A 25,353-nucleotide genomic window follows, 5' to 3' on the forward strand; every position below is an offset into this window, starting at 1 on the left:
CTATATAAGGTATGCTTGTTATCTTTTATACTGAATCATTTAATGAGGTGGCTGGTACTGTTATGCAGCTTTCAGAATCTGGAAGTCTGGTTGAAGCAATGCAAGTTTCAACCACTTCAGCTTGTCTCTGTATTGCAATGCAACAAGTAAAGAAAATCACCCCTTTGCTAAGAGCTATTGGTTAGTCTGTATTCATGGAACTTTGGCTGGATACCCAATGAGCTTAACAGCTCATTAACATTTTGGTGGATGCTTATTAATTTTTATTTTAACCCTGCTCTTCAGTGGTAAGTTGGCTTCATAGAAGCTTACAGGTGTCAGAATTTAACACAAGTAATTATTAAAGTGCAATACAAAAGTTTTTTTGTGTGAAGGGAATTATTAGCTGTGCAGGATCCTGGCATGATCAAGGGATGCCTGGCTGTCCCTTCCCTCTAAGCCTGAGTGATGTCACTTGAGTTGGAACAAGAGGAGCCTCATCTCGGCCCATTATGCACGGCTGCCGAAACGGCGATTTCGGGTCACATGGAAAATGCGGAGGGGGAAGACGCGACGCACACCGGTTATGCACGGGGCGGGGCGCGACGGCGGCAAAACCCAGAGTAACCGATTATGCACGTTTCTGCTTGCGCCCCGGTCACCCGGAAGCTGCGCTTTCTTCCGCGTTTCGCGAACGCGGCTTTTTCGGCAGCATGCACTGAAGCTGCGGCCGGTTGCAGCCAGCACCGTGCATTATCCGTGATTTTAGTCGCCGCCATTCCACCCCGAATGTGCGCTAAAACCCCCGTGCATAATGGGTCCTCCAGAACACACTGTTGGATCTCTAGGCCCCATGTGTTGAGCTGCGGGGCTTTTCCACAGCTGTTAATGTCACGATTACTGATCTAGGCAGCAAAATAAATGAGAAATTCAGTGGGGCCTTAATAAGTAACAAGTATTAAGCCTGCAAAGCTTTCTTGAGCCTAGGCTTACATCATATGCATAAACTCCATTCGAATTAGTCACAAATGAGATTTATTTCTTAACAGAAGTTGTTAGCAGCATTTTAAAATGCATTAACATGGGGATGCATTGCAACAGGGAAATAAATTATCTTTGGACACATTCTTTACTGCTTCACAAGCGGCAAATTTGAGCTCTAACCATTCCTGCAAGCCCTGTTTGCCTCTCAGTTTGTTTGTCACAAGAAAACTTTACTTCAGAACAAATGAGAACTGAGGCATATGATGTTGCCTTCATCAAACTGATATTTTAGAAATGCCTAAGAATGGGTGTTAGAGCCTCTTGTGGCGCAGAGTGGTAAGGCAGCAGAAATGCAGTCTGAAATCTCTGCCCATGAGGCTGGGAGTTCGATCCCAGCAGCCAGCTCAAGGTTGACTCAGCCTTCCATCCTTCTGAGGTCGGTAAAATGAGTACCCAGCTTGCTGGGGGGTAAACGGTTATGACTGGGGAAGGCACTGGCAAACCACCCTATATTGAGTCTGCCATGAAAACGCTAGAGGGTGTCACTCCGAAAGTCAGACATGACCCGGTGCTTGCACAGGGGATACCTTTACCTTTAAGAATGGGTGGAGTGGCTGCTGCTTGTAAAGGTGAGACAACACCCCCTTCCTCTCCCACGCTTACTGGCTGCCCAGGGATGTTGAGAGAGATTATGTGCCCTGTGAGGCTCTTGGCACTTAATGGCTACCCAATTAAGCTCTGGGCCTTTCAGAGATGGGGCAGGAGCCAAGAAAGCCAATCAGTGGGCCTCCACAAGAAGCTGCTAGTTGAACAAAGGCTCTCTAAAGGGCTGCAGCCTTTGCTTCCATTCAAGGCACAGGCATTCCAGCTATCACAGGAGATGGGAGTGGGCAATGGAACCAATATGCCCCACACATGCTTCCAGTGAGGAGCTGTCTCCTTGCAAGAAGGCTAACAGCCCGACTGGTCCGGTGCACACTTGGGTTTTTTTGCCTGAGACTGGCCTGATGCTGCATGTATGGGGGCTCAAAGCAAGTGAGCCAAGTTTGGGAGATGTGGCTGTGTTAAGGGAAGATGACTGGTGGATGAAGCCCAGCTGGCCCAGAACAACAGTTCAGGGGACATGGCCTCAATGGAGGCAAGCCCGGGGAAAGGCGGGGGGGAACAGAAATTTGTTTGAGCTTGGATGGATTTGTGAACCCCTTGTAATAACTGTGGGGCCCCAAGCTCACAGATTGGGAACCAGTGGTCTAACAAGTATCCTTTGGCAGATTACAAAGTGCCCTAATTTTAGCATTTTAGATTATGTTGATATTGAGGATTCTGACTCACTTTGTCTTAACAGAGGACAAGAATGTACATGGATTTCTCTTACCACTTTTTTCTGTTTTAAGCCCCCCAAAATGTGTATATTTTCCCCTTCATTATTTTTATTGTAGTTAGAGTAAGAAGGCCTGACACATGGTGCAGACTTAAGCAGAGTATATACTCCTAAGCCCATTGCTTCTGACAGCTTTAGAAGGGTGTAACTCTGCTCTGAGTGGTACAGGCTACGTGGCCTAACGTAGGTGAATCTATTGCATCCACGTTTAAAGCATACTTTTGGAGCAGTATTCATTCACGTCCCCCTGCATTTGACTTCTTACTGGAAAAGGCCTGCTGAGGCCTCCACGGGCCTTCTGGGGGCAGCGTCATGGGAGGCCCTGGCTGGCCTGCCCGGGGGGAGGGGAGGGGAGGCTAGCGCCCATTATATTATTAGATACAATATGCTTTGTTGCATGTGAAGCTATAAGGAAACCTTGGGCATCTCAAAAGATATTCTGTTTTAGATTTTGAATTTAATATTTTTACTAGTTGCCCTTCAGATATAATTTGGGTTAAAAATGTTTTTAATAAAATACATATTGAAGTCTACACTGATAACTTCTAAAAACTGGTCTAAGTCCTTCTTTTAAACCAGTTCTATGAAACACTAGTTTTCTATTTAAAAGAATGAACAAGGACAAAAATACATAGCTTTTGGGGTCAGCAGGTATAATAAATATGAAACAAAGACATGCATTGAAAAGACAGCCTATTTTACATGGGTATTGCGAAGGTATGGCATGATTTATGCTGGCATCTGGAGGTTTTCTGCCTTAAGGTTATATGGAGACAGTGTGTATTAAGAGGTATAGACAAGAAGAGGTTAGAGGCTATGAAGATCGCTTTACCTCAGATCCTGGTACTTTTCAAAAGATAGTCTGATGTGAAGTCTTCAATCAAGCAGGATCCAAAGATGATAATCCATGTTGACTTCCTTGTTTCTACTGTCTAAAAGAGTACTTTGTCATCTTCACATGAAACATTTTCTGTGAGGAGCATCATATTTTCTACAGGCCCTCAGCTGCCCTTCTGGTGTCGCCCTTGACATCTTGTTAGAACGGCTGACTGAGGCATTTTTGGTTATGTCACCATCTGCAGGGAATGGAGCTCGTGACTGTGCACTTTCCATTAGGACAAGGTGGTGCTGAAGACAGTCCAAACTTTGACACATGAAATTAGCCCTTCCTTACGCAAGTCTCAGGGAAATCATCCTGCCTCCTTTTTACCCAGAGCTATAAGAAAAAGAAGCTATGGTATGCCTTGGACTTGTATAGGGCAAGGGTAGTCAACCTGTGGTCCTCCAGATGTTCATGGACTACAATTCCCATGAGCCCCTGCCAGCAAATGCTGGCAGGGGCTCATGGGAATTGTAGTCCATGAACATCTGGAGGACCACAGGTTGACTACCCCTCATATATGGCATTATGTAGCTACTTGTGTAGGAATATCCGTTAGCGAATTAGATGCCATGCTGTCACGTTTCACAGGAAAGACTTCTAAGTAAATAATAAATAATTTATATGCCGAGCCTAGACGTGTACCGGAAGGGCATCACAGCACATTCAATTAAGATTGCATCAACCAGACAGGTAAGTTTAACAGCAGTGTATCAGGACAGAGTATTCAGAAAGTTGCCATGTGGGCAGGCTGCACCTACATTTATCAGTTGTAGCATTGCTGCAGTGTTTCAGCTTTCATGGCTTTGGGCACAGTGTTCTGCTGCAAGACAAACCATCCCTGAATTACGAAGCACAGCTTTTCAGCATCCTGTTCCACAATGTCCTCCTACAAGTGAGCATGCAGCGTCAGGATTACCAAGGAGGTTAATTCTGCATGGAGCATGAAGGACATCTTTGCCCATACTCTACTGTTAAAGCAGGGAATTAATATCCTCTTTGGATACCGGGCAACATATGAATATCCTTTCTTTTTACATAAAATAAAATTTCCCTTTCTTAAGTTCCTCATACGTGGTGGCTTTCAGCTTTGTACTTAACTACTTTTGTTTATCTACAAGTCCATGTGTGTTAATTGCCAGCAGGTTGCTTCCAACTTATGGTAAACTTATGAATTAGCATTCTCCAAAATATCCTGTGGTCGACAATCTTGCTGAGGTCTGGCAACTGAGGGCCATTTATGAAATCATAGGTTCCAAACAGCTCTGTAAATCTCTAAACTGGAGGGTGAGAGTGCCACCTGTTGGCAGAGGTGGAAAACTGCAGCCTATTTTGCGCCCCAGGCCAGAGCACACAGCGTGTTCAATCAATCAAGGCTGCTCTTTATCCGTCCAACAGAAAGAGAATTGAGAGAGAGAGAGAGAGAGGAGTCCCTGCTAAATAATGTAAAACAGATGGTTCTGTACCTTCTGTTGTTCGGTGGTACCTGTAGTAAAAATTACATTCTGCCTTTTGTCCCTGTAAGGCCCATCTGAGAAACGGCTTTAATCATTGCCATGGCACACTATTAAAACCGGTGGCTGTTCCATCAGAAAGACAGGCCATGTAAGTTTGTTTGACCGAATGGAAGCTGCATCCAATCTCCCACAGATGTTAGCAGAGAGACTGCTGTGCTTGTTTGTACTGTGCATTTATTCTGTATATCATCCTGCATTCAGTATAGGCATTCTTGTGTGGCCATGATAACGGTTCATCCTACCCTATCTATCATACTGCTTGAGAATCATTATTTGGATATAAAAAAGGGCCACTGGCATAAAGGCATTATAATGTACACATGTTTGGAATGCCCACAGCTGCCTTTGCTGGAAGTGATTGAGTAGAAATTCTGGATAGCTTTTAAGCCTCATTATCAGTCTGCAGGCACCTTTGGAATTGATACAAGGTGATGGGTTCAACCACAGAAAAAGCTGCTGCAGGAGGTGGAGTCAGCCACAAATGTCAGGGACGGAGGTGATATACAACTCTTATGTGTAACTCTTCAACGTTTTAAGCAGAAACTCTGCTTAACAAGGGTGCCTTCTTAAATGAATGTATTACTTTAAACATATTTTCTTGCTTACACACAGCTTAACTTCAGTCATGAAGACTTTTGGATTTAGAAGAGAGACGACTCAGTGGGGACATGATAGAGGTTTAGAAAGAAGAGGAGTTGTTTTTTATACCCTGCTTTTCACTGCCCAAAGGAGTCTAAGAGTGGCTTACAGTCGCCTTCCCTTCCTCTCCCCACAACAGACACCTGGGAGGTAGGTGAGGCTGAGAGAGCTCTGAGAGAACTGTGACTGGCCCAAGGTCACACAACTGGCTGCATGCAGAGGAGTGGGGAATCAATCCCAGTTCTCCAGATTAGAGGCTACTGCTCTTAACCACTACACCAAGCTGGCATAAAAGTATGCATAGGTGCAGAGAGCTGGCAAAGAGTAATTTTTCTCCTTCTCCCAAAATACTAGAACATGAGGGCATCCAATGAAGCTGGTGGGCAAGTAGATTCAAGACAGTAAAAAGGAAATACTCCATCACACTGAATGATTTAAATGTGGAATTTGCCAATTGGTAGGAGGTACTGCCAAAGCAATGTTTTTTTTAAATCTACACATATGATTTCTAAACAATAAAATCAGAGTCCAGTAGCACCTTTAAGACCAACAAAGATTTATTCAAGGCGTGAGCTTTCGAGTGCAAGCACCCTTCGTCAGATATCTTCGTCTGACGTCTGACGAAGGGTGCTTGCACTCGAAAGCTCACGCCTTGAATAAATCTTTGTTGGTCTTAAAGGTGCTACTGGACTCCGATTGAATTTTGTTACTTCAGACCAACACGGCTACTCATTTCTAAACAGAAGCTTCCAAGTACCATGTTGTGTCTCCCTGCCTCTTAAAATCTCCTGAGAGCTGTCTTCCAGTGTGCTATAATATTTTGATAATCAGTGCTAGTGTTCATTATGATCCTTTCAGTTTATTATTTATGTATATGTGTAATCCTGACTTGTATATAGACTTCTGTATAGATCACCTGGGCATGAAATTGGGGTCACGGTGGGTGGGCAGGTGAGTTCCTGCGATGACCCTGGAGGTGCCTTCCAGCTCTATGATTCTGTGACTACTTCTGTAGCCAATGCTGGCAGGGGCTTCTGGGAATTGTAGTCCATGGACATCTGGAGGGCCGCAGTTTGACTACCCCTGGTCTACACCATAACAAAAGAAGTGAAGGGGGAGAAATAAGTTCTACTGGTTTGTTCATGGTTGGCTCTATTAAGGAGACATGCTAAGGTATTATTAGTCAGCCAGCTTTGATTGCAAGCCAGATAGGATTGGACTGTGTTGCTTATGTTCAGTTGCTGGAGAATACTGCTGATACTTCATACTTGTTGGAAAAATTGACTGGGGCTACTTTGGCAACGGCAGCATTTCTAGCCCTTGGGAGCTAATAACAGTGGGGATACATCTCATCGAAGCGTGAATGAAGAAGGGTTTCTTCATTACCTTTATTGACAATCATTTGTTCTTCCCTGCAGTGTATCAATGTATCGAGGGAATTGCAGACCGATTCGGTTTGAACCACCAATGCTGGATTTCCATGAACAGTAAGTTGGGAAAGTTCTGGCTAGTTAGCATTGCCAGTTGATGCTGCAGTTTCATAAATTAGCTCTTATTTAAAGAGCTTCTTTGTTCAAAGCGGGGGAGGGGAATGGTGCTTGCAGTTAAATAGCTGGAACTATGATTCAGGCTTCCAGCTAATGGAAAATAGGGTCAGTGAACTTGGCCATCTCTTAATCTAGCCCAGTGTGTCAGTTTATAAAATGTTGCTGTGTGTTTAATGAAAATTAACTATGTAGGCCCCAGCATGTTGCGAACCATCATTCACTCAGGCAGGACCCAAACACTAGCAAAATGGTGGTTACATTGACACAACATAAGTTGTTTATCAATTGAACAGGATCATTTTTGTCTATTTTTAATTATTGACCATTGCTTTTTAAAATTTCGTAAACCATGATTGGGCCATGTTCTGCTTTAATCTTTTTATTTCATGTAGTATGATTTTTATATATCTTTTTAATAGATGTATATCTCATAAGTGAAACTGTTTGAGATTTTGTAGAAACCAAAATCCTGTGCGTTCAGGTATATTAGAATGATTAAGAGTTGCAAGTCAGACCAGACATAACCTAAAGGTAATTCATATTCCTGATAAACTTAACAAATTTACAGCATATAAGCTGACCTGCATATAAGCCGAGGCACCTAGTTTCACCACAAAATGCTGGAAAACCTTATTGACTCGCATGTAAGCCGAGGGTGGTGTTTGGATAGTGGCTTTCCCCACTTCCCTTCCCTTCCCTTTTGGGCAGGATCTTTTTTTTCTTTTTCTTCCCACCCGTCTCATCCCTCTTTCCCTCTGACCCTCTTGCCTTTTTATATCCAATCCTGTGCTCCTTCTATTACCTCCACTTTTCATTCCTTTCCTCTTTCTGCTCTCTGCTCTCCCTCTGAGACAGAGGCTTCAGATCTTCCTGCAAAGCTTCTTGCAACATGTGTTAGCCTCCTGCTAGTCTCGTTAAGGCAGTGAGGGGGGAGGCAGAGACTGCTCTTTCCACCCCTCCCACTGTCCCTCTCTGGCTTGCTGCTTTGTTCCTGCTTCTGTTCTTCAGGCAAGTATACTTGTCTCTCATCCCCACCCTCCTTTCTGGCAGCTTTTAAAATACTCGCATATAAGCCGAGGGGGACTTTTTCAGCTTTAAAAAAAGGGCTGAAAAACTCGGCTTATATGCGAGTATATACGGTAGTCTTCTTTTGACATAGACTATGTTGATATATCTCTGATCTGCATATCACTTCCCACATGTCTTTTAGTCTTTTTAGCTAGTATGATTGGTTTAATTGATATATACTTGTTTGTATCAGAAGAGGATTATTTCATTGAATTTTTGACCTACGTCGTCAAGGAAGAATACTTGCCATTTCTAAAACAGAGGGTAAAAATGTATATTTTAATATTAAACTGTGCAACAAACATCACCCTAATGTAGCCATATCAGTTTATTGAAACAATCTGAGCTATGCAAGTCCAAATTCTGCCTGCTGCCACTTGCCTAATATAAGTACAGGATTTTTTTTTTTTGGGGGGGGGGGATAACATTTCAGCAACTTTAACTTAATTGGTGTACAGAACTGTCTTCATCCTATTCTCCGTAAGCATAGAACTACAGATGTGTTGTGGTGGTAGTCAATTGTCAAAACATTTTAAACACTTTTTCTCCTGCTCTTTGTTTTAAAACAGGCCAGTTGGGATGCCAAAAATGGAAAAAGTTTACTTGCATAATCCCAGTTCAGAAGAAACTATTACACTAGTATCAATATCTGCAACAACCTCACATTTTCATGCATCTTTTTTTCAAAATAGGGTGAGTCAACTCTGTCTTTTGAAGCTGATTTTTATTATGCAAGCAACATCTCAATTACTCAAATAGCTTTCTGGTGAATGCAAAGCTTAGCCAAAATTGTGCTAGAGTTGCATAGAAAGTAAATGCCAAGGGGTTCTACTCTGTCTTGCAAGGTTTCAGGGGAATACCATATAATACGTCTACAGATAAGAAACTTCTAACACTTTAATGTCCATTTCTAACTTGGATTGTGCTTCAAGTCTTATGGAGCAAAACACTCCTAGAGGCTTCAAATATGCCCAGTTACATTACCCCCCTACTCCAAATTCAACATCTGACCTAAGGAATATTTTTGCAGACTCAAAAGCATGTACACCAGTTTGAGTTTCTCATTGGCCCACTGAATGTTGGTAGAGATATTGCATGGAATACTTATAATCAGGTATCTGCGGCCCAAATCAAAGCCAAACTCACTTTTGCTATATAAACAGCTTTCAAAGGTGATTTATAAACATATTGTAAATAAAAAGACTGGGCCTGCCTAGAGGCCCATGAACACAACTCTGGATCAGTGCCTCTCCACAGGTCTAGCATGACTTGGACACTAACAAGGCAGGGAAGGAGCTGGCTGGGTTTTGTTAGAGATTGGCCCTGACTCGTAGTCCTTTTTAGTACAGCCCTTGAAACCTGATCTTCCAAAGAGACGGTGAGTTGACCCTCCCCACTAGTGACTCTCTTGCCTGTTTTTGTGGTATATTATAGGACCCATTAGTTCCCCTGATGAATTACAATGGTGAGTGAAGTATATAATACAAAAAGGCTGGGGCCTTTTGCACAGGCTGTGCTTACACCCTCTTTATCACAGTCCCAGCCATCATTATATGACACACTGTAGTCTTGTTGAGAGTAATTGGGTCTCTGATTGCCAGGGTGTTATTTTTAATGGAACTCTTTGTAACCAGTTTGGATTTGTTTGTGTTTTGCACTTTGTTACCTGCCTCAGGTCCTTTATTAAGGGCAGAGGCAGACATAAAAACATTTTAAAACTAAAAATTGGGAGCTGCCTGTCCAAATGCCAGTAGGCACTAAAGTAGCCAGGAGGGAAAATCTCAACTGAACAAAGAAAGAGGGTATACAGTAGAATTTTTAAAGATTTTGAACGGTTTGGAACTGAATTTTATAAGTAATCCTTCCACATCTTGTGAGCATTGCAATAACAAGCAAATAATAAATCTGTTCATGTTTAATCTTTCAGTAGTTTACAAGAATATTTGAACTAGGGTGGAGCCTATCCCTATCTTACCACTCGACAGAGCGAAGTAGATGGATGAAAATATTTATATCCCACCTTTCCCTTTGGCTGAAGTTTGAAGCCTTCCTCCACAAGTCGGAGGAAAGTTGAATCCACCTCACTTTTGATATTTGGACGTAATTGTGCTTTAAAGACAGTGGGTAGTTTAAAGTGATAGCTGCCATTTGGGTTTTTAATGCTAGTCTTTGTTGACATTATGGTCTGGATTCTCAAAGGGAAGTAGTTCAGCACAGGTACAGTTCTACTAAATCTGCTGTAACATAGCCTCCTTTTGTTTCTGTGGCGTATTCTTACATCATCTTTCTCTGCTGATCAGTATTCATTAAGAAGTGTTATGGTGCACTTGAGATACTATACCCCCCTCCTCCCAATGAACAGTGCATTATATTAGCTTTTGTCTTTTGTTGCTTGCTTTTCAGAAAATTCTCCCAGGAGGGAACACATCATTTGATGTAGTTTTTCTTGCAAGAATGGTGGGAAATGTAGAAAACACTTTATTTATTAATACATCTAATCATGGGGTATTTACTTACCAGGTAAGAAGAAATGCAGTTTTTAATTCTTCATAAGCTGTTGCAAGTAGTGGGGGGAAACCTATTGTTTATGCCTTTATATACACCAACAACTTGCTACTGATTCAGATTTCAGTGTTTTCGGGGAAGGGTGGGTTAAAATGTAATAATAAATTTTTTTAAAAGATGAAACTTTTAGTTGAATGGGTATTCACGATAATATTAGGCCCTGTTGATATTCCTGCATTCTTGGGTGGAGATTTCGCAAGATGTCATTAAACTAAGAGCATGCTTATAGAATACCATAAGACTCTGAGAATAAGGGCCATTATACTATTTGTCTATTGATTTTTTTAAATATTTATACTCGGCCTTTTGATAGAAAAGCATTTTCAAGGTTGCTAATGAATAAATAAAATGGCTAACGTCTGCATTTAGAAAATCCAGAAACATTGTCAACAGAGATGCAACATAAATATAAATAGTAACAGATAAAAATAACCACACAAGTGGAACAAAAAGCAAGAAGCCCATTAGAACTATTAATAGCCATTCATATTAGCCAAGGGTCCCCAAAGCTTTCTTTAAAAAGCATAATTTTAACCTAATGATGAGATGTCACTAAAGAAAGGGTGAGGTGGATCTTTACAAGGAGGGGGGAATTGAATTGTTTTAGTGTTGAAAAGATTGTATCCTTTCGTGGCCACCTTCCAAATCTTAGATTGCATTAGGGCATGGGAAAGAATATCCAAAGCCAATTTTGATATACAAATGGATACAGTGTCTTAAAAAAAAGGCTTTCCAAAATAAATTCAACAGGGGAAGAAGATGAAAACACACATTGTAGCACAAACATTTTGTTTTCTTTATTAACAGGTGTTTGGTGTTGGAGTACCTAACCCCTATAGACTACGCCCCTTTATAGGGGCAAAAGTTCCTGTAAATAGCAGTTTTTCTCCCCTAATAAATATACACAACCCCCACAGTGAACCCTTGCAGGTAAGCGAAATGTAGCACTTTCATATCTCTAATTTCTTCCTAAAATATGGGTTTTGTACTTTATTAAAAGTATTCCAGATGTTCCTTAAATGTTTTCTTTCATCTGCCTCAAATAAATTAAAGAGACTTAAAAATTCAAAGTAGAAGCAGAAACATTTGCTTTATTTTAAAAGAAGATGTATTTGATTATACACGCATGGAAGGCTTTCTTGTTGTGTACAAATTTCCCAAAGGTAGTTGTGGGGGTGATGTTTTGATAGCATATGTTTTACTTACACACCATTGTTTAATGTTTGTCTCTCCTTGTAGGTGGTGGAAATGTATTCAAGTGGAGGTGATCTCCATCTAGAGCTTCCAACAGGCCAGCAAGGTAGTACAAGAAAACTGTGGGTAAGTGGTATAAACACTAGTTGATATTATACATACTATCAAGATGCACCAACCGAACAGTCCTCTTTACAAGTGGACATTAAATGCTGCCAAGTTCTTTGCATTTTTTTATAATCAGTAGAGTATAAATCAGTGGTTCTCAACCACTCTGAGTTGGCAACCCCAACTGCTTCAGTGGCAGGGTCAGCGTGTGCACACGCACGGGCAGTGCATGAGAGCGATCGTGCGTGTGAATGCACACAGACAGGCGCACAACGGTCAGGCAGCGTGGAAGCGGCCATTGCCATGGCTCCTCTGCTGCTGCCTGCTGCCGCCCTCATGTTGAATAAGCAAGTGGCAATAGAGGCCAGAAGTGCTTGTTGCAGCCTTTTCTGTATAACAAAGTTCTTGACACTGTGGTGCATGCCATGGTGAATCTGGATTGCTACAGTGTGGGGCTGTGATTGGAAGAGTGCTCAGGACAATCTTGAGCTAGGATTATTGACTAGTCAGTCATAGGAACCATATATCCATCTTGACCCATTTGCCCTGGCTTTCCTATTTTTTTCTGGATCTAATTCAAGGTGTTAGTGTTGACCTTTAAAGCCTTAAGGATATTGAGAGCAACATACCTGAAGGACTGCCTGCTTCCACATCAACTTACCCATCCCATTACAGTCATACGGTCAACCCATTACAGGGCCCTGCTTTGGGTGCCTCCATCACCTCTGGCTAGACTGGTTTAGGCAAGCCAAAAAAAGATTAGAGATTTTTTTTTTCTAATACAGATTTGAGAATCTGGTTACCAGAATAGTTGATGCCAAATGAACCACAAAATATTTGGCTTTTATTTAGCTAGACCAAATAGCAGCTGTTGGAGAGGTTTAAACTTTAAAGGGCTACAAAGTTACCTTTCAATTTTCTCCTCTAGGGATCTTTCAAACCTTTTGCTCTGGTTTCCAGGATAACAGGAGGAAGGGGAAGAGGCACGTCTGGAACTCAGTTGCAAAAGCGCTTTGTGGGGAGCTAGAGCCAATTATTGCAAAGTTTTTGCAAATGACATTACAAGTTTGCAAGTTGCAAAGTTGTTGGTGGCTTCAAATGTGAAGTTCAACAGTAACTATCTTGCTTTCCCCATCCCATTTCCCAGGGAACAAGAGGGAGGGGAGGATTTGACAGATAGGATTTCAGATTAGTGGGAAAACTGTTCTTTATCCAATCACAAACATTTGTTCTTTTTTAAAAAAAACTTTTCTGTGCATGGCCAAAGAGCATAAAAGCAAGGGTCTGGCTGAGCTAAGTCTGTTGCTGCTGACAGAGGGTTGGAGAGTGTACACTGGCTTTGGCTTCAACTGTGGCTGTGAGCCAAACTCCTGCTGTCTGAGAGACTTTGCTGTGGACTTCTAATCAGATCCTACCTGCCAGGGGGAGATAGCAACTGGCTTGAGTGAACATTTTTTAAAGTGTTCTTACTTCACAGTTAGTTGTTTTTTGGGCTTGGTGGGCGGTAGGTTGAAGGGATGAGGGTTAGGCCAAGGGCCTCAGGATTTTTATTTACTTTGGTTCCTTTGTTTTATTCTTATTGTTTTCTGGTTTTGTAGCTTCACAGTTTGTTGTTTTTTGCTATTTGTTTGAACCTGGTGGTTGTGGGGAGGAGTGAGGTCAAGGGCCTCAGACTCAGGCCTTTTTTGGTTTCTTGACTTGATCCTTAGTTTAGAGAAGCTTCTTCTCGTTTGATGATTTTATTTGGGTTAAATTTTGTTGCTATTTGGGCCTGTGAGGAGGCGTTTGGTTCTTTGGTATTTTGGAGATGCTTAAGAATTGATTCACATACTCATTTTTGGTTCGGAAGGGGGCTTATGTGTGTGGGTTTTCTGTCTGGTTTCTCTCTCTTCACCATACTTTGCTTTTTCTCTTCTTTGGTGAGTGGGGGGGGGGGACTGTGGTGCTTTTCCCCTCCACTTATTCTGTGAACTCAGGCATCTCCTTAAATGGTGGCACATTATGGGCTACTTCTCTTGCAGTATGAAGGACACCTATCTACTGCACAAGAAGCAGACACTGACAGGCATGCTAATGCACTGCTTGATGTGAGCATGCACTGTAACTCCTCCTCTTCCATGCTCTAAGAAGAGAAGAGAGCTCAGGCTACCCTGAGAAGAAGAGAGCTCAGGCTACCCTGATCTCTGAGATGGGCTAATTCAAAGAGAGAGCTGGCTCACCCAGGAGTACTAGCTGACTGTCTCTCAGATGGTGGAAGTTCTTGGGCCGTTTAAAAGCTACTACACAGAGATGCCCTCATATGACATGGCTGGTCTGGCTCTGGTCATCCCTGTGATTCAAACAGCTTGTGGGGACTTAGCCTCCTTTCTGGAGCCAGTTTTAGGACATACTGACATGGTCCCAGCAGTGCACATGGTGGTGAAAAGACTGCAAGACGGATTAAAGGCCTGTCTTGACCTCTCCCATAGCAGGAGGTCTACATGTTCATGACCATGTTTGACTCATGCATCAAGAGCAAGACTGCTAAGTGGACCAACAAGCTCATTCACTGGAGAAACCAGCTCTCCTGGCGAGTTGAATGCATATGGGCCAAGTGGGGCACAGTGTGAGCTGAGGAACAGGGAATTAAAGCAGCTCTTTTGCTGTTCATCCCCCACTACGCAGCATCCACCACCACCCCGCCCATGAGATGGCACTCATAGGATGGATCCCCAGCCCCTCTGGGAGTGGTAGGTACATCAGACAGGACACAGCATCTGCAATGATGAGGGAGTACCTTGCAGAGCCTGATGAATCATGGGTCATCAGTCTGCTGAGCTACTTGATCATGAAGGAGGCTGTCTGGCCAGTCCTCTTTGCCGTGGCCCAGAGGTTTCTCTGATGCCCTCCAATGAGCATGCAGAGTGAGTGGGTTTTTACTCATGTGGGCAACATTGTCAGCTCACATCACTTATGTCTGCTCCCCGGGACAGTTGAACAGTTGATGTTCCTGAAGGTTAACTTGCCAATGTTCAGCTACCTGGTCTAGGACTTTGAGGATGACTGAAATGAGGACATACTTGTGCCTTCATCCTCTCTCAGTCTGTGCTGGGAAGTTGGAGCAAAACATTATTCCCAAAATTAAAATGAGACTAGAAGGAAGTAGCAGGGACATTAACCCATTGGATTTGCATAGAAATGGCTCACCAATCTTCCCACAGCCATTCTGAATCTACCTGCCCCAAAATATCTCGACAGAGCCCTGATAGGAGTGCAGCAGAGGGCGATGTTGAAGGTGCTGCACTCATAGTTCATTAACTGAATCTCCAGCCACCCCAAACTAAAATTGCACGCTGAAATTAAAACAACGAAAAGAAAGTCGGTCGACCTCAGAGAGACCCCAACAAAAGAAAAAGATGATTGACCTCGGTGACATATCCAATACATTCAAATTTATTCTCTTCTATATTTGCAGTTTATTTTTGTAGTTTATTCAGTAAAACCAAAACAGGTCCTAGGTACAGAATCTCCCGTTTTCTGCATCCAGTTTAATCAGTGGCTTATACCTAATCACCAAACATAGTTTTCTTTTAAAAAAAAATTAAAACAGCTGCACAAAAGCTGTTGTTCTTCTTGATGGGAAGGGTAGAGTAGGATTGTGCGACCTGTGTGTGTCCCAGTGCCAAACAGGAACCAGCGGAACCCACAGGAGCACCATAAATAATGAATTTGTCCTCCTCCTTGCAGAGGTGGGAGGTGAGAAAAGGAGAGCCTGTGCTGATGAAGGGCAGCTGCAGCTGCTAGGCTAAGGCTCCTTCACTGAGACAGTGATGGTTGGTGTGCTCCTGCCAAGAAAGGAGGATTAGGGTGAACACAACCCCCTCCCTCTCACTTTCTGAGACCTTTGCTGGGAAAATGGTGTATAAGATTTCTCTGGGTTTGCCCTTGACTTTGTGGAAGAAAACAAAACATTACTGGGCTTCTGTGTATTGGGCTGGGCTTGGTCCGGGTGGGCTAGCAAAAGTGAGTGTTTTGCTGCCCTTGCTTTTTAAACGCCCCTGCTGGGATTCTCTGGTGTGGCATTGGTTAGTTCTGTTGGGTTTTCATTGCTGCCACATTGTCAGTGGGTTGTGCTGCTGGTTGCACTGGTTCTGCTCTCCTTGCAGAAATGCTCAGTTTCTACTACAGAGATTCTGAGAGTTGAAGTTAGTCTTATTGGGTTTTGGCACTGTCACAGTGGCACAGGTTCTGGCGGACACTTTGCACTGGTTTTGCTGCTGGCCTTGCAAAAATAACACACACACACTGTCTACTGCAGAGATTCTCTGGGACAATCTGCTGAGCATGTATTGCCTCACTATTTTTCCCCATTGGAAACAATGGAGGACAGGGACACCTTCTTTAAGTGCCCATAGAATTGGACTCCCTGGTCCCATCTTTTTGAAACTTGGGGGTTCTTTTAAGGAAAGGCTTCATCAATTATGACGTTTGGTTTCCCTACCTCCCCTTCCCAGACTTGCCATTGACTTTTGATGGTTCCCATAGGATATAATGGACCCGAAAATATTCAGTATTCTCGAATATTACTGAATTGAAATACCGTACTGGTATTGGAATTTGGGAATATCAGTAGATACCAATTTTTCAGGACCAATATACCTATGAAAAGGCCTCCTTGATTATGCCACCAAAATAGTGGAATTCACAAGGTGATTGTTCTTATCACCGTTTTCTTCTAGCAGGTGAACTTGTTTTGTTTGGGTGTTCTCTTATCTGGATGTATATTCTTCTTCCTGTTTGCATTACATGCAGTTCTATATATTGTTTTTAGAGTTGATGTTTATTAACTGTTTGCTGCATCAAAGGTCCTAGTGGGTTGGGAGGGTGGGATGAAATGTTTTAGATACACAACTATCAGTCAGGGCAGGAAGCAGGTAGCCTGTTTTCACTCCATCTCTGTGACAACAGGTACAGGCTTGTGTTTGAATGTTAAGTTGTAGAATCAGGTGACTAGGATTAAAGAAGAGCAGAAATCAGTCTCCTCTCCCTTTCTTACCTGCTAATCTGTGTCCTGTGATTGATATGAGTCAAGGCTGCATGTTAGAACCCAAACCTCACTAATCTGGGATCAGTTTTTGTGAACTTCAGAAAACACTAATTAGTGAAGTGAAGCCCTGGGCTTTGGTCCTGGTTATCTAGCCCACCGGTATGATTAATATTGTCCCTTGTTCTGACAATGTGCCAGAATCGTCCTCCATCAGATAATTGAACTATTCCCCCCCCCCTCTCTCTCTCCCTCTCTCTCCCCCGTTTGACATTCAGCAGTTTGGAGTTGATGAACTGGCTGTGGCAGGGGTGATTCAGCTCTTTATACGGGAGGAGGGAGAATAGCTTTTACTCCCAAGTGCCTCCAAATGCTTTCCATTACTGTCTGTTATAGAAGTAAGTGACAGCCATTGACTGGGAGAAAGTAGAGGAGCTGCAGTGTGAGAGACATTGAGAGGAGGGTAGAATCCACCCTGCCATTGGCTTATTGCTAAAAGTGTTCTCGATTGGGGTATAATGCATGTCATTTTATGGAGAATGATGACATGTGGTTCCTTTATGCTTTCCCCCCCTCTTTTTGATTAATATAAATTTTTTCTTTCTTAATTGTTGTATTCGCTTGGGTATAGTTAAAAGGGTAGGGTTTTTCAGAAAAATTGAATGCATAGAGAGAAAAAAACATGCATCTGAGTTTGGAGAGTGGATCTCATGTGAGAATGGGTTTGTGTAGCTTCACTCTCCAAACCTGTATGGTGTGTGTGTGTGTGTGTGTGTGTGTGTGTGTGTGGGTGGGTGGGTGAGTGTGTGTGTGTTTGCGTGCATGCATGCATGCATGTTAATAAACATTAATTTGTGTGACTTTGTGAAAAACCTTGGGGGAAATTGAAAATGCTGTTTGTATGCAGTTGTCATTATCCAAATATATAGGAGATAAAATGTTGATATGTATGGGCAACAGCACTAGCTCAGCTTGCCTTGGAAAACTTCTGTTTCTTGACTACTGGTATTTGAGTCTGAATAATCCACAAGTTTGATTCTGAACTCATTGTGCATGTGTACATTTGAGTTGAGCAACCAGCTTCCACCTCAACATGTTAAAGCTGTGAACTTAAACAAGAAAATTATGGTGAATACTTTAGTTGTATAATCGATGGGTTTATTAGACGTGTACAGATGCTGTAATTCTGTATCATTGTCTGTCTCAATAGGAAATCCCTCCATATGAAACTAAAGGCGTTATGAGAGCCAGTTTTTCTTCAAGAGAAGCAGATAATTACACAGCTTTCATTCGAATAAAAACAAATGCCTCAGACAGCACAGAGTTTATTATTCTCCCAGTAGAGGTAGAAGTCACAACAGGTTTGTACAGCATAATTGTTCATCTGCTTGGTTTATTTCCGCACTGCAGTAAAGGGCAGATACTCATTCTGTTCTTTGTCTTTTCAAGCCCCTGGAATTTATTCATCAACAGAAATGCTAGATTTTGGTACACTGAGAACACATGGTGAGTCATATATGTAATGTACCTTGCTTAGCAAAAACTGCGTATAAAGATGCCCCAGTTTTGTTTCTGGTGTATCTTAGACTTTCCAAGGAAGGGACTAGGGTGGGGAGGGTTCTTGACAGTGTATAATCTATATTTACCAGATTATCCCTGGAGTGTGTATCTTGGGGAGTACCAAAAAGAAATGAATTAATACTGCCAGTGTAATAGAACTCATAATAAACACAAGCTGCAGTTGTGCCTGACTGCTTTTATTGTACGATCACTATGGATGGGCATTCCCATGATTCCTTACTTAATTTCCTGTATAAATAATTAAGGCACTCAACCCTCAAAGCTTTTAAGGAACATTTTCTTTATCAGAACTGCATTAGTCTGCGCAGGGCAAGGGGCAGATATGTCTTAAAGACTTCTATCTGAAGAATCCTGTCATGTTTTGGCCAGGAATGAACTACATTGTTTAAGAGCTCATTATTTGCTACAAATAGTTAATTATTTGAATTTAATTTAAAATGTACTGTTTTTAACAGATCTGCCAAAGGTTTTAAATCTACATTTGTTAAATTCAGGAACAAAGGATGTACCAATAACAGTGAGTATTGCCTCTCCAATTTAGCAACCTCATTATGTTTTCATTGCTTCTGTGCTTCTGAAATAACATTAGGCGTCAATGCTCTTGGAATCTGATCTCCCTCTCCATTCACTATATGATTTAACCTTATATGTAGTTCATCTTTTCCAGGTGGAGGTGGCGTCCTCTTTTGATGTAACCTTGCCTGGTTTCAAAGAAGAAACTTGTCAGCATTGGGTGCTGTGCTGGCATAGAAAACCTTTGTGACTAGAATGACAGCAAAAGACAGTAGTCTTTCTGCAGTTTTGTTACAGATGGGTGGAGTTGTGAGCTGACATTGGGGTTTAATATTTTCATAGCCCGTATTATACACTTGCTATGAACTAAGTTAAGAAAAGAGACTGCAGTCTGGTGTAGCTAAAACTTCCCAGTTCCTCCACCCATGTTTGTATTCCTCAACTTTCTACTCAGGAACAAAGTCACTTTTTAGTAGTCCATTTGGAAAAGTTGCTTGCAGTCAACCATTTTTTCATAGCTCTAATTTTCATAGTCATCCTTAATTATTACTTTGGACTTGTAATTGGACAATTTAAACAATTGCTGTTCTGGTACTGCCTTGAAGGAAGAAATGGCAACACGATAAATTCCATGAAATTCCAAAAGAGTCATTTTGATTTCAGACAAGTCCTTCAGGGGAGATGACTTGAAAAATACATGAGTAACTAGTCAGTGCCTTCAAAAATGCATTTACAAGCACATGGGAGCATGTTAGTTACATTCTCCAAAAACTGCTATGCAGTGCAGTGATTTAAAATGTGTACACACACAAGACTTTGCAATGAACCCTTTTAAGATCAGTGATATCACTGGATTTAGAAGGTTGTCACTCAGTTCAGGACTGCACCATTGAATGCTCTCAGGGGTAAAATTCCAAGTCCTTATTATGAGTTTCCTCTTAGACACTTTAATAAACTTTTCACCAGATTAAGTTCCTGAGATGATCTACAAATATTTTTGAAGTTTTCCTGGTTGTCTTAATCCCTGTTCTTAGGTATTGCTCTAGAACTTGTAGAATGGGTGGAATAGATTCACATTGGTAGCTGGGTTGGTCTGAAGCAGTAGAATAAAGTTTGGGTCCAGTTGCACCTTTAACACCAACAAAGTTTAATAAGCTTTTTGTGTGCATTGACGCTTCATCAGATGCATATATCTGCTGCATTTCTGAATTGTATTTTAAACTCTTGTAGCAAAACTCTATTTTGCACACACACCCCAGTGGGCATCATGGTCACACTGAACACCTGCAGGCAGCAAAAATACTAATACTTGTTCTCTGATCCTAGTTAACTTTAATAAGTTAAATTAAAAGCTGTTTTCCTTTTAAAGATGGCTCCATGCCTGGCTGGGTCGTATACTCAAAATCTGGCATCTATCAAAGTAAAGCCAGCCTTTTTGCATGCAAAAGGTTATAACTTGCATGACCACTCATATAAATATTACTAGTAGACACTAGCCCACACTTGTTCTTTTTCTGCAGGAAACTCTCAGCCTTGACAGACCTTTCAAAAACTGTCATGTCTGGTCTCTTCTTTCTCTGACTTTATGTAGTGTAGAGGAAAGTATGGAGTGACTTGCCATACAGTGGCGTTAGTGATAGAATCAGTGAGTAAAAATGAAATCACTGTGATGCTTCTGTGGTAAACAGAACTTTGTTGGTTCTCCTTGAAGTCTTCCCTGTTTGTTTGGTAACAAAGGTGATATGTGTTCAACTATTGAGTGGGATATCTATAGAGTCAGTCCTTTGTGCTGTGTTTTTAAAAGTGTGTTCTCTGATGCGCTGCCCTAATTTTTGCCCCAAGGGTATTGACTGCATGGTCTGTATGGTCCAGGGTCTAGTATTTGGATTACTGCTTAGCTTTCTGCTGACATCCTGCATTTTAAGTGCATTGGAGAGGTATCCGATGGCCTCCCCTTCCTCTCACTTCTGTGTAAACATGGTGGGGTGAGAGCAGGGGTATGTCTCCTAAAGCTTGTTCCAACAGAAACTAGATGCAAGGAAGAAGCCAGTTTCACACTGCACCCTAATGTCATAGAAAAAGGCCAAGACTATATTTAGCAGGCATCTAAGCCAGACACCAGGAGAACTGCATCTTGTCTGTACGCTAATATTACACCTGCCAAATGCAATACTTGTGGAATCTTACCTGTACTAACTTTTATAGGTAGGCCTGCAGAGTCTTTCTTCCTTGCCTTTTTTCTTTTAACATATTCAAATATGCCTATTTATAACCCTTCCGTTTCTGTGCCCGAGGGCTTAATGTTTACTTTATGATGATATGACGATGATTGGCCCTTAATAGTGAGCTGTGCTGCATTGATAAAAACACAGTGGTTTCTCTTCCATTATACTACTTAAAACTTCTCTTGTGATTATATACAATATACAACAGGAGATCCATACCCAAGTTGAAATTGCTTGAGGATCATTTTCTCCCTGCTGTTCAAATAGCTCTTCAGGAGGATTCTGGTGCTCTCTTTTGAAAGTGTCTTCTTAAACAGCTTTTTGCGTTTCCTTCTATATGGTGCTGCCTAATGTTCAGAGGGTTGTGTTTACTTTGTAGTGGAAAGAGGCGGTATAGATATGTGTGGTAGTAATATAATTAAATGAGGTAGGCACTGGGTGTTTTCTTCCCTCGTACGGAGGGTCTCCATATAGTAGACCATCAAGGCAGCATAAATATCAGTTCTATAAAAGTCTGTGGATAGACCTAAGGCAAGATTCTTATCACCTTTTTGATTATCATAATAAAAGCTACTTTGATAGTTGTGATAGTCTGCTGATGCAGTTTTGGAAGCCGTAAAAACTCTTCAGGCAAGAATAGAAATTTTCACCAATATGGTACACCTTTTTAATAAAACATCTGGAGCTCAGAAAGTAGACTAAAACAGTCTAATTAACGTTTTGAATTGTTACACTAAATATATTTATGTGAGTTGTATTTTATACAACCCCCTATTGTTTTTGACATGTAATAATGGTGTTCCAATTACTTTCCACAGTGTTTAATTTCAATCTATAATAAACTTCATTTTTAAAATCAGTATTTTTCAAACTATGCTTTCCTAGGTAGTGGGTTGATATTTAGCTAAGTAACATTTCTGTTTCTTTTCTAGAGTGTTAGACCCACACCACAAAATGAAGCTATCACTGTACATTTCAAGCCAATTACACTGCGAGGTTCTGAAAACAAATATACCAAAGTTGCAAGTATTAGTTTTGATCGTAAGTTCTGTTATATCTTAACCATTTAAATAGGATAAATATTGAAAAAAAATTTTTTTTTAATCTGCCTGGTTTCTCCCCCCCCCCCCCCGAGCCTTCGGGGAGGGCGGTATATAAATCTAAAAAATAAAAATAAATAAATATTGTGTTTGGATGCTATTTGTGTGGCTAGGGTTTTTGTAAAATCTAATGACAGCAAGTTTGAAATACACTTTTACAAATAGTTGTTGGTAACTTACAAACTACCGTAACATATACTTTCCTTTTAAAGCCAAGATTTCTCTGCTCCATGTTGTTTAACCTTGCCATTTAATATTTGTCCAATGATAAAGACAAGAGGAGTTATAGTGACACTTTATTGACAGCTCCATTAAGGAATAGTGAAGGGGCATTGTTGAAACTGCTCTGGATAAACATACAACCACTGTCTTAAGGCAGCCCTGCATTCAAGCTTCAGACTTAGGGTCTGGTGAAGTTCTGTTTTAGTTGGATCGCCTGTTGTCATAAACTTGTCAAAGTGGTTCCACTGTTGAATTGTGTTAGGTTTTCCATTAACTGGAGATTTTAACAGAGATAGTAAAGTAGAATATTCAGTACAATGCAGGTATATTTTATGTGCACATAATAATACTATTCATGCTTTTTTTCATATATATATATATAGCATCAAAAGCAAAACGACCCCTGCAGTTTTCAGGAAAAATAACAGTTAAAGCAAAAGAGAAGAGCTATTCAAAACTTGAAATTCCTTATCAAGCAGAAGTATTAGATGGGTAAGATTGCATTGGAATGGATTTGAAAAATTCAGCTTTACGTTTGTAAGCTCTCACATAGATTTGTTGTTGTTATGTGCGAAGTCGTGTCCGACCCATCGCGACCCCATGGACAATGATCCTCCAGGCCTTCCTGTCCTCTACCATTCCCCGGAGTCCATTTAAGTTTGCACCTACTGCTTCAGTGACTCCATCCAGCCACCTCATTCTCTGTCGTCCCCTTCTTCTTTTGCCCTCGATCGCTCCAAGCATTAGGCTCTTCTCCAGGGAGTCCTTCCTTCTCATGAGGTGGCCAAAGTATTTGAGTTTCATCTTCAGGATCTGGCCTTCTAAAGAGCAGTCAGGGCTGATCTCCTCTAGGACTGACCGGTTTGTTCGCCTTGCAGTCCAAGGGACTCGCAAGAGTCTTCTCCAGCACCAGAGTTCAAAAGCCTCAATTCTTTGACGCTCGGCCTTCCTTATGGTCCAACTTTCGCAGCCATACATTGCAACACATAGACAACAGGATTAAAGATACAATAGATTTTGCTTATATACTTTTTCTGCTTTAACTTAATAAACTTCTTATTTGTACAAGGTGTGATACACAGGGTAAAAGAGTTCGGCTTGATTTGCACATGCTCTCTCTAATAGCTGAAATGAGGAATGGGCGTTTACAGAAATGTCAAACTAGGCTTAAGCAAACAAAGGTGTTCATGGGGCTGGGTAAACAACACTTTGAATGAACACATGGTCTGTTTTGGTATTGCCTGACCAGTTTTGTGGGGAAAGAGTTATAGTGGTTTCATTTCTTTGTATTGTTTGTTAATTCAAATCTCCACTTTTTATTTTGAAATAGGTACTTGGGATTTGACCAAGCAGCCACGTTATTTCATATCCGTGACAATCCAGCAGACTCTGTAGAAAGACCAATCTATTTAACAAACACATTCAATTTTGCAGTCCTCATTCACGACATAATGCTACCTGAAGAAATCAAACTAATATTTAAAGTAAGTCTGATAATATATTAGGTTATATCTTGTTACTGCTAAATGTTGCGTAATTTGTGTCCAGTGTTGACTTTCATCATATTTATTCACTAACCAGGTACACAACTTCAGCAAACCAGTTTTAATTCTACCTAATGAATCCAGATACATTTTCACACTTCATTTTGTGGCATCCTTATCTTCTCTTCATATTGATAACAATATTTTGCTCATTACCAATGCTTCTAAATTTCATCTACCTGTACGAGCATACACTGGATTTTTAGATGTAAGTATTAGACATCTTTAAAAAAATTGTTTTAAAGTACAATATGTATGATTATTTCTACATGATACATGCTGAACACTAAACTGTGCCAAAGATGAATTTTAAACAGCAGCTTCAAACCCAATCTAAAGAAAAAAGTCTGGTTAAAAACAGATTGATCAAAATCAAAGAGATTGTTCTGAAGGTGGATGAAAAATTACTTCTCCTTTGGCTTTGTGGAGTTTGTATAGAAACAAACTTTCCTATGAGATGTGTGTATATACACATTCTTACACGGTGGCATTTCCCCTTGTGACCTATTTCCCCCCACCTGGTGGAATGAGCTCCCTGAAGAGATCAGGGCCCTGCCTGAACTTCAACAATTCGGCAGGGCCTGCAAAAGGGAGCTCTTCTACCAGGCATTTGCTTGAGGTCAACTGGCTCAAAGTATGTACAGGTCCCCTCCCCACTCAGACTGAGAGGTCAAAACTACCAAGGGCTTGTCAAAGTTGTTTGTTGAAATGCTGTTCTACCTGATATGTTATTGTTATTTGCTATATTGATATGTGTTATATTGTTGTTATATTGATATTGTTCTATGTAAATGTTCTATATGTTTTATGTAAACCGCCCAGAGCCGTAGGGAAGGGCTGGATAAAAATCTAAATAAACAAACAAACAAACAAATAATGAAGCTACTTCGGTGTGGTTTGGTTGTCTGTGTAGATCCAATAAGTTTTGGTCCATTTTTGGATTCTGTTATCAAAAGTTTCTCATCTCCATAAAAATGAAAATGTATCTACCCTTTCTAGATCCGTGAAGTCCAGTTTTTATTTCCATCAACAGCCAACCAAGCAGTTGCTTTCTATGGGATCCCAAGTAGTGCATGATGAAAACTATGTTATAGGTTTTTGAAGTTTATGCCTTTATGCAGCATCTAATGATGCTGATTTACTTAAGTGTTATTTGGTTATCATGCATAGAAGACTTTGACAGACCTGTCCTCTGTGGATTTCTCCAAACCTTTCCTTAAAAGCCATCTGAACCTAGTCTTCTAAGCTGTCAGCTTTTTCCTAAAAAGCAATATCCACAGATC

General features: G+C 41.2%; 1 protein-coding gene across 1 annotated transcript in view; it reads left to right on the top strand.

The window, feature by feature from the left end:
* Positions 1-25,353, top strand: part of TMEM131 (transmembrane protein 131) — an 88,240-nt gene that overhangs the window by 31,341 nt on the left and 31,546 nt on the right. The window contains exons 4-15 of the mRNA XM_077343452.1: positions 6,799-6,867; positions 8,565-8,688; positions 10,399-10,515; positions 11,368-11,490; positions 11,800-11,880; positions 18,096-18,246; positions 18,335-18,391; positions 18,922-18,983; positions 22,137-22,245; positions 22,910-23,018; positions 23,857-24,010; positions 24,108-24,278. Of these exons, the coding sequence (XP_077199567.1) occupies positions 6,799-6,867; positions 8,565-8,688; positions 10,399-10,515; positions 11,368-11,490; positions 11,800-11,880; positions 18,096-18,246; positions 18,335-18,391; positions 18,922-18,983; positions 22,137-22,245; positions 22,910-23,018; positions 23,857-24,010; positions 24,108-24,278 (1,327 nt within the window). The remainder of the gene's footprint in view (positions 1-6,798; positions 6,868-8,564; positions 8,689-10,398; positions 10,516-11,367; positions 11,491-11,799; positions 11,881-18,095; positions 18,247-18,334; positions 18,392-18,921; positions 18,984-22,136; positions 22,246-22,909; positions 23,019-23,856; positions 24,011-24,107; positions 24,279-25,353) is intronic.

The sequence above is a fragment of the Paroedura picta genome, chromosome 6 (assembly GCF_049243985.1).
Source record: "Paroedura picta isolate Pp20150507F chromosome 6, Ppicta_v3.0, whole genome shotgun sequence".
Classification (NCBI taxonomy): domain Eukaryota; kingdom Metazoa; phylum Chordata; class Lepidosauria; order Squamata; family Gekkonidae; genus Paroedura; species Paroedura picta.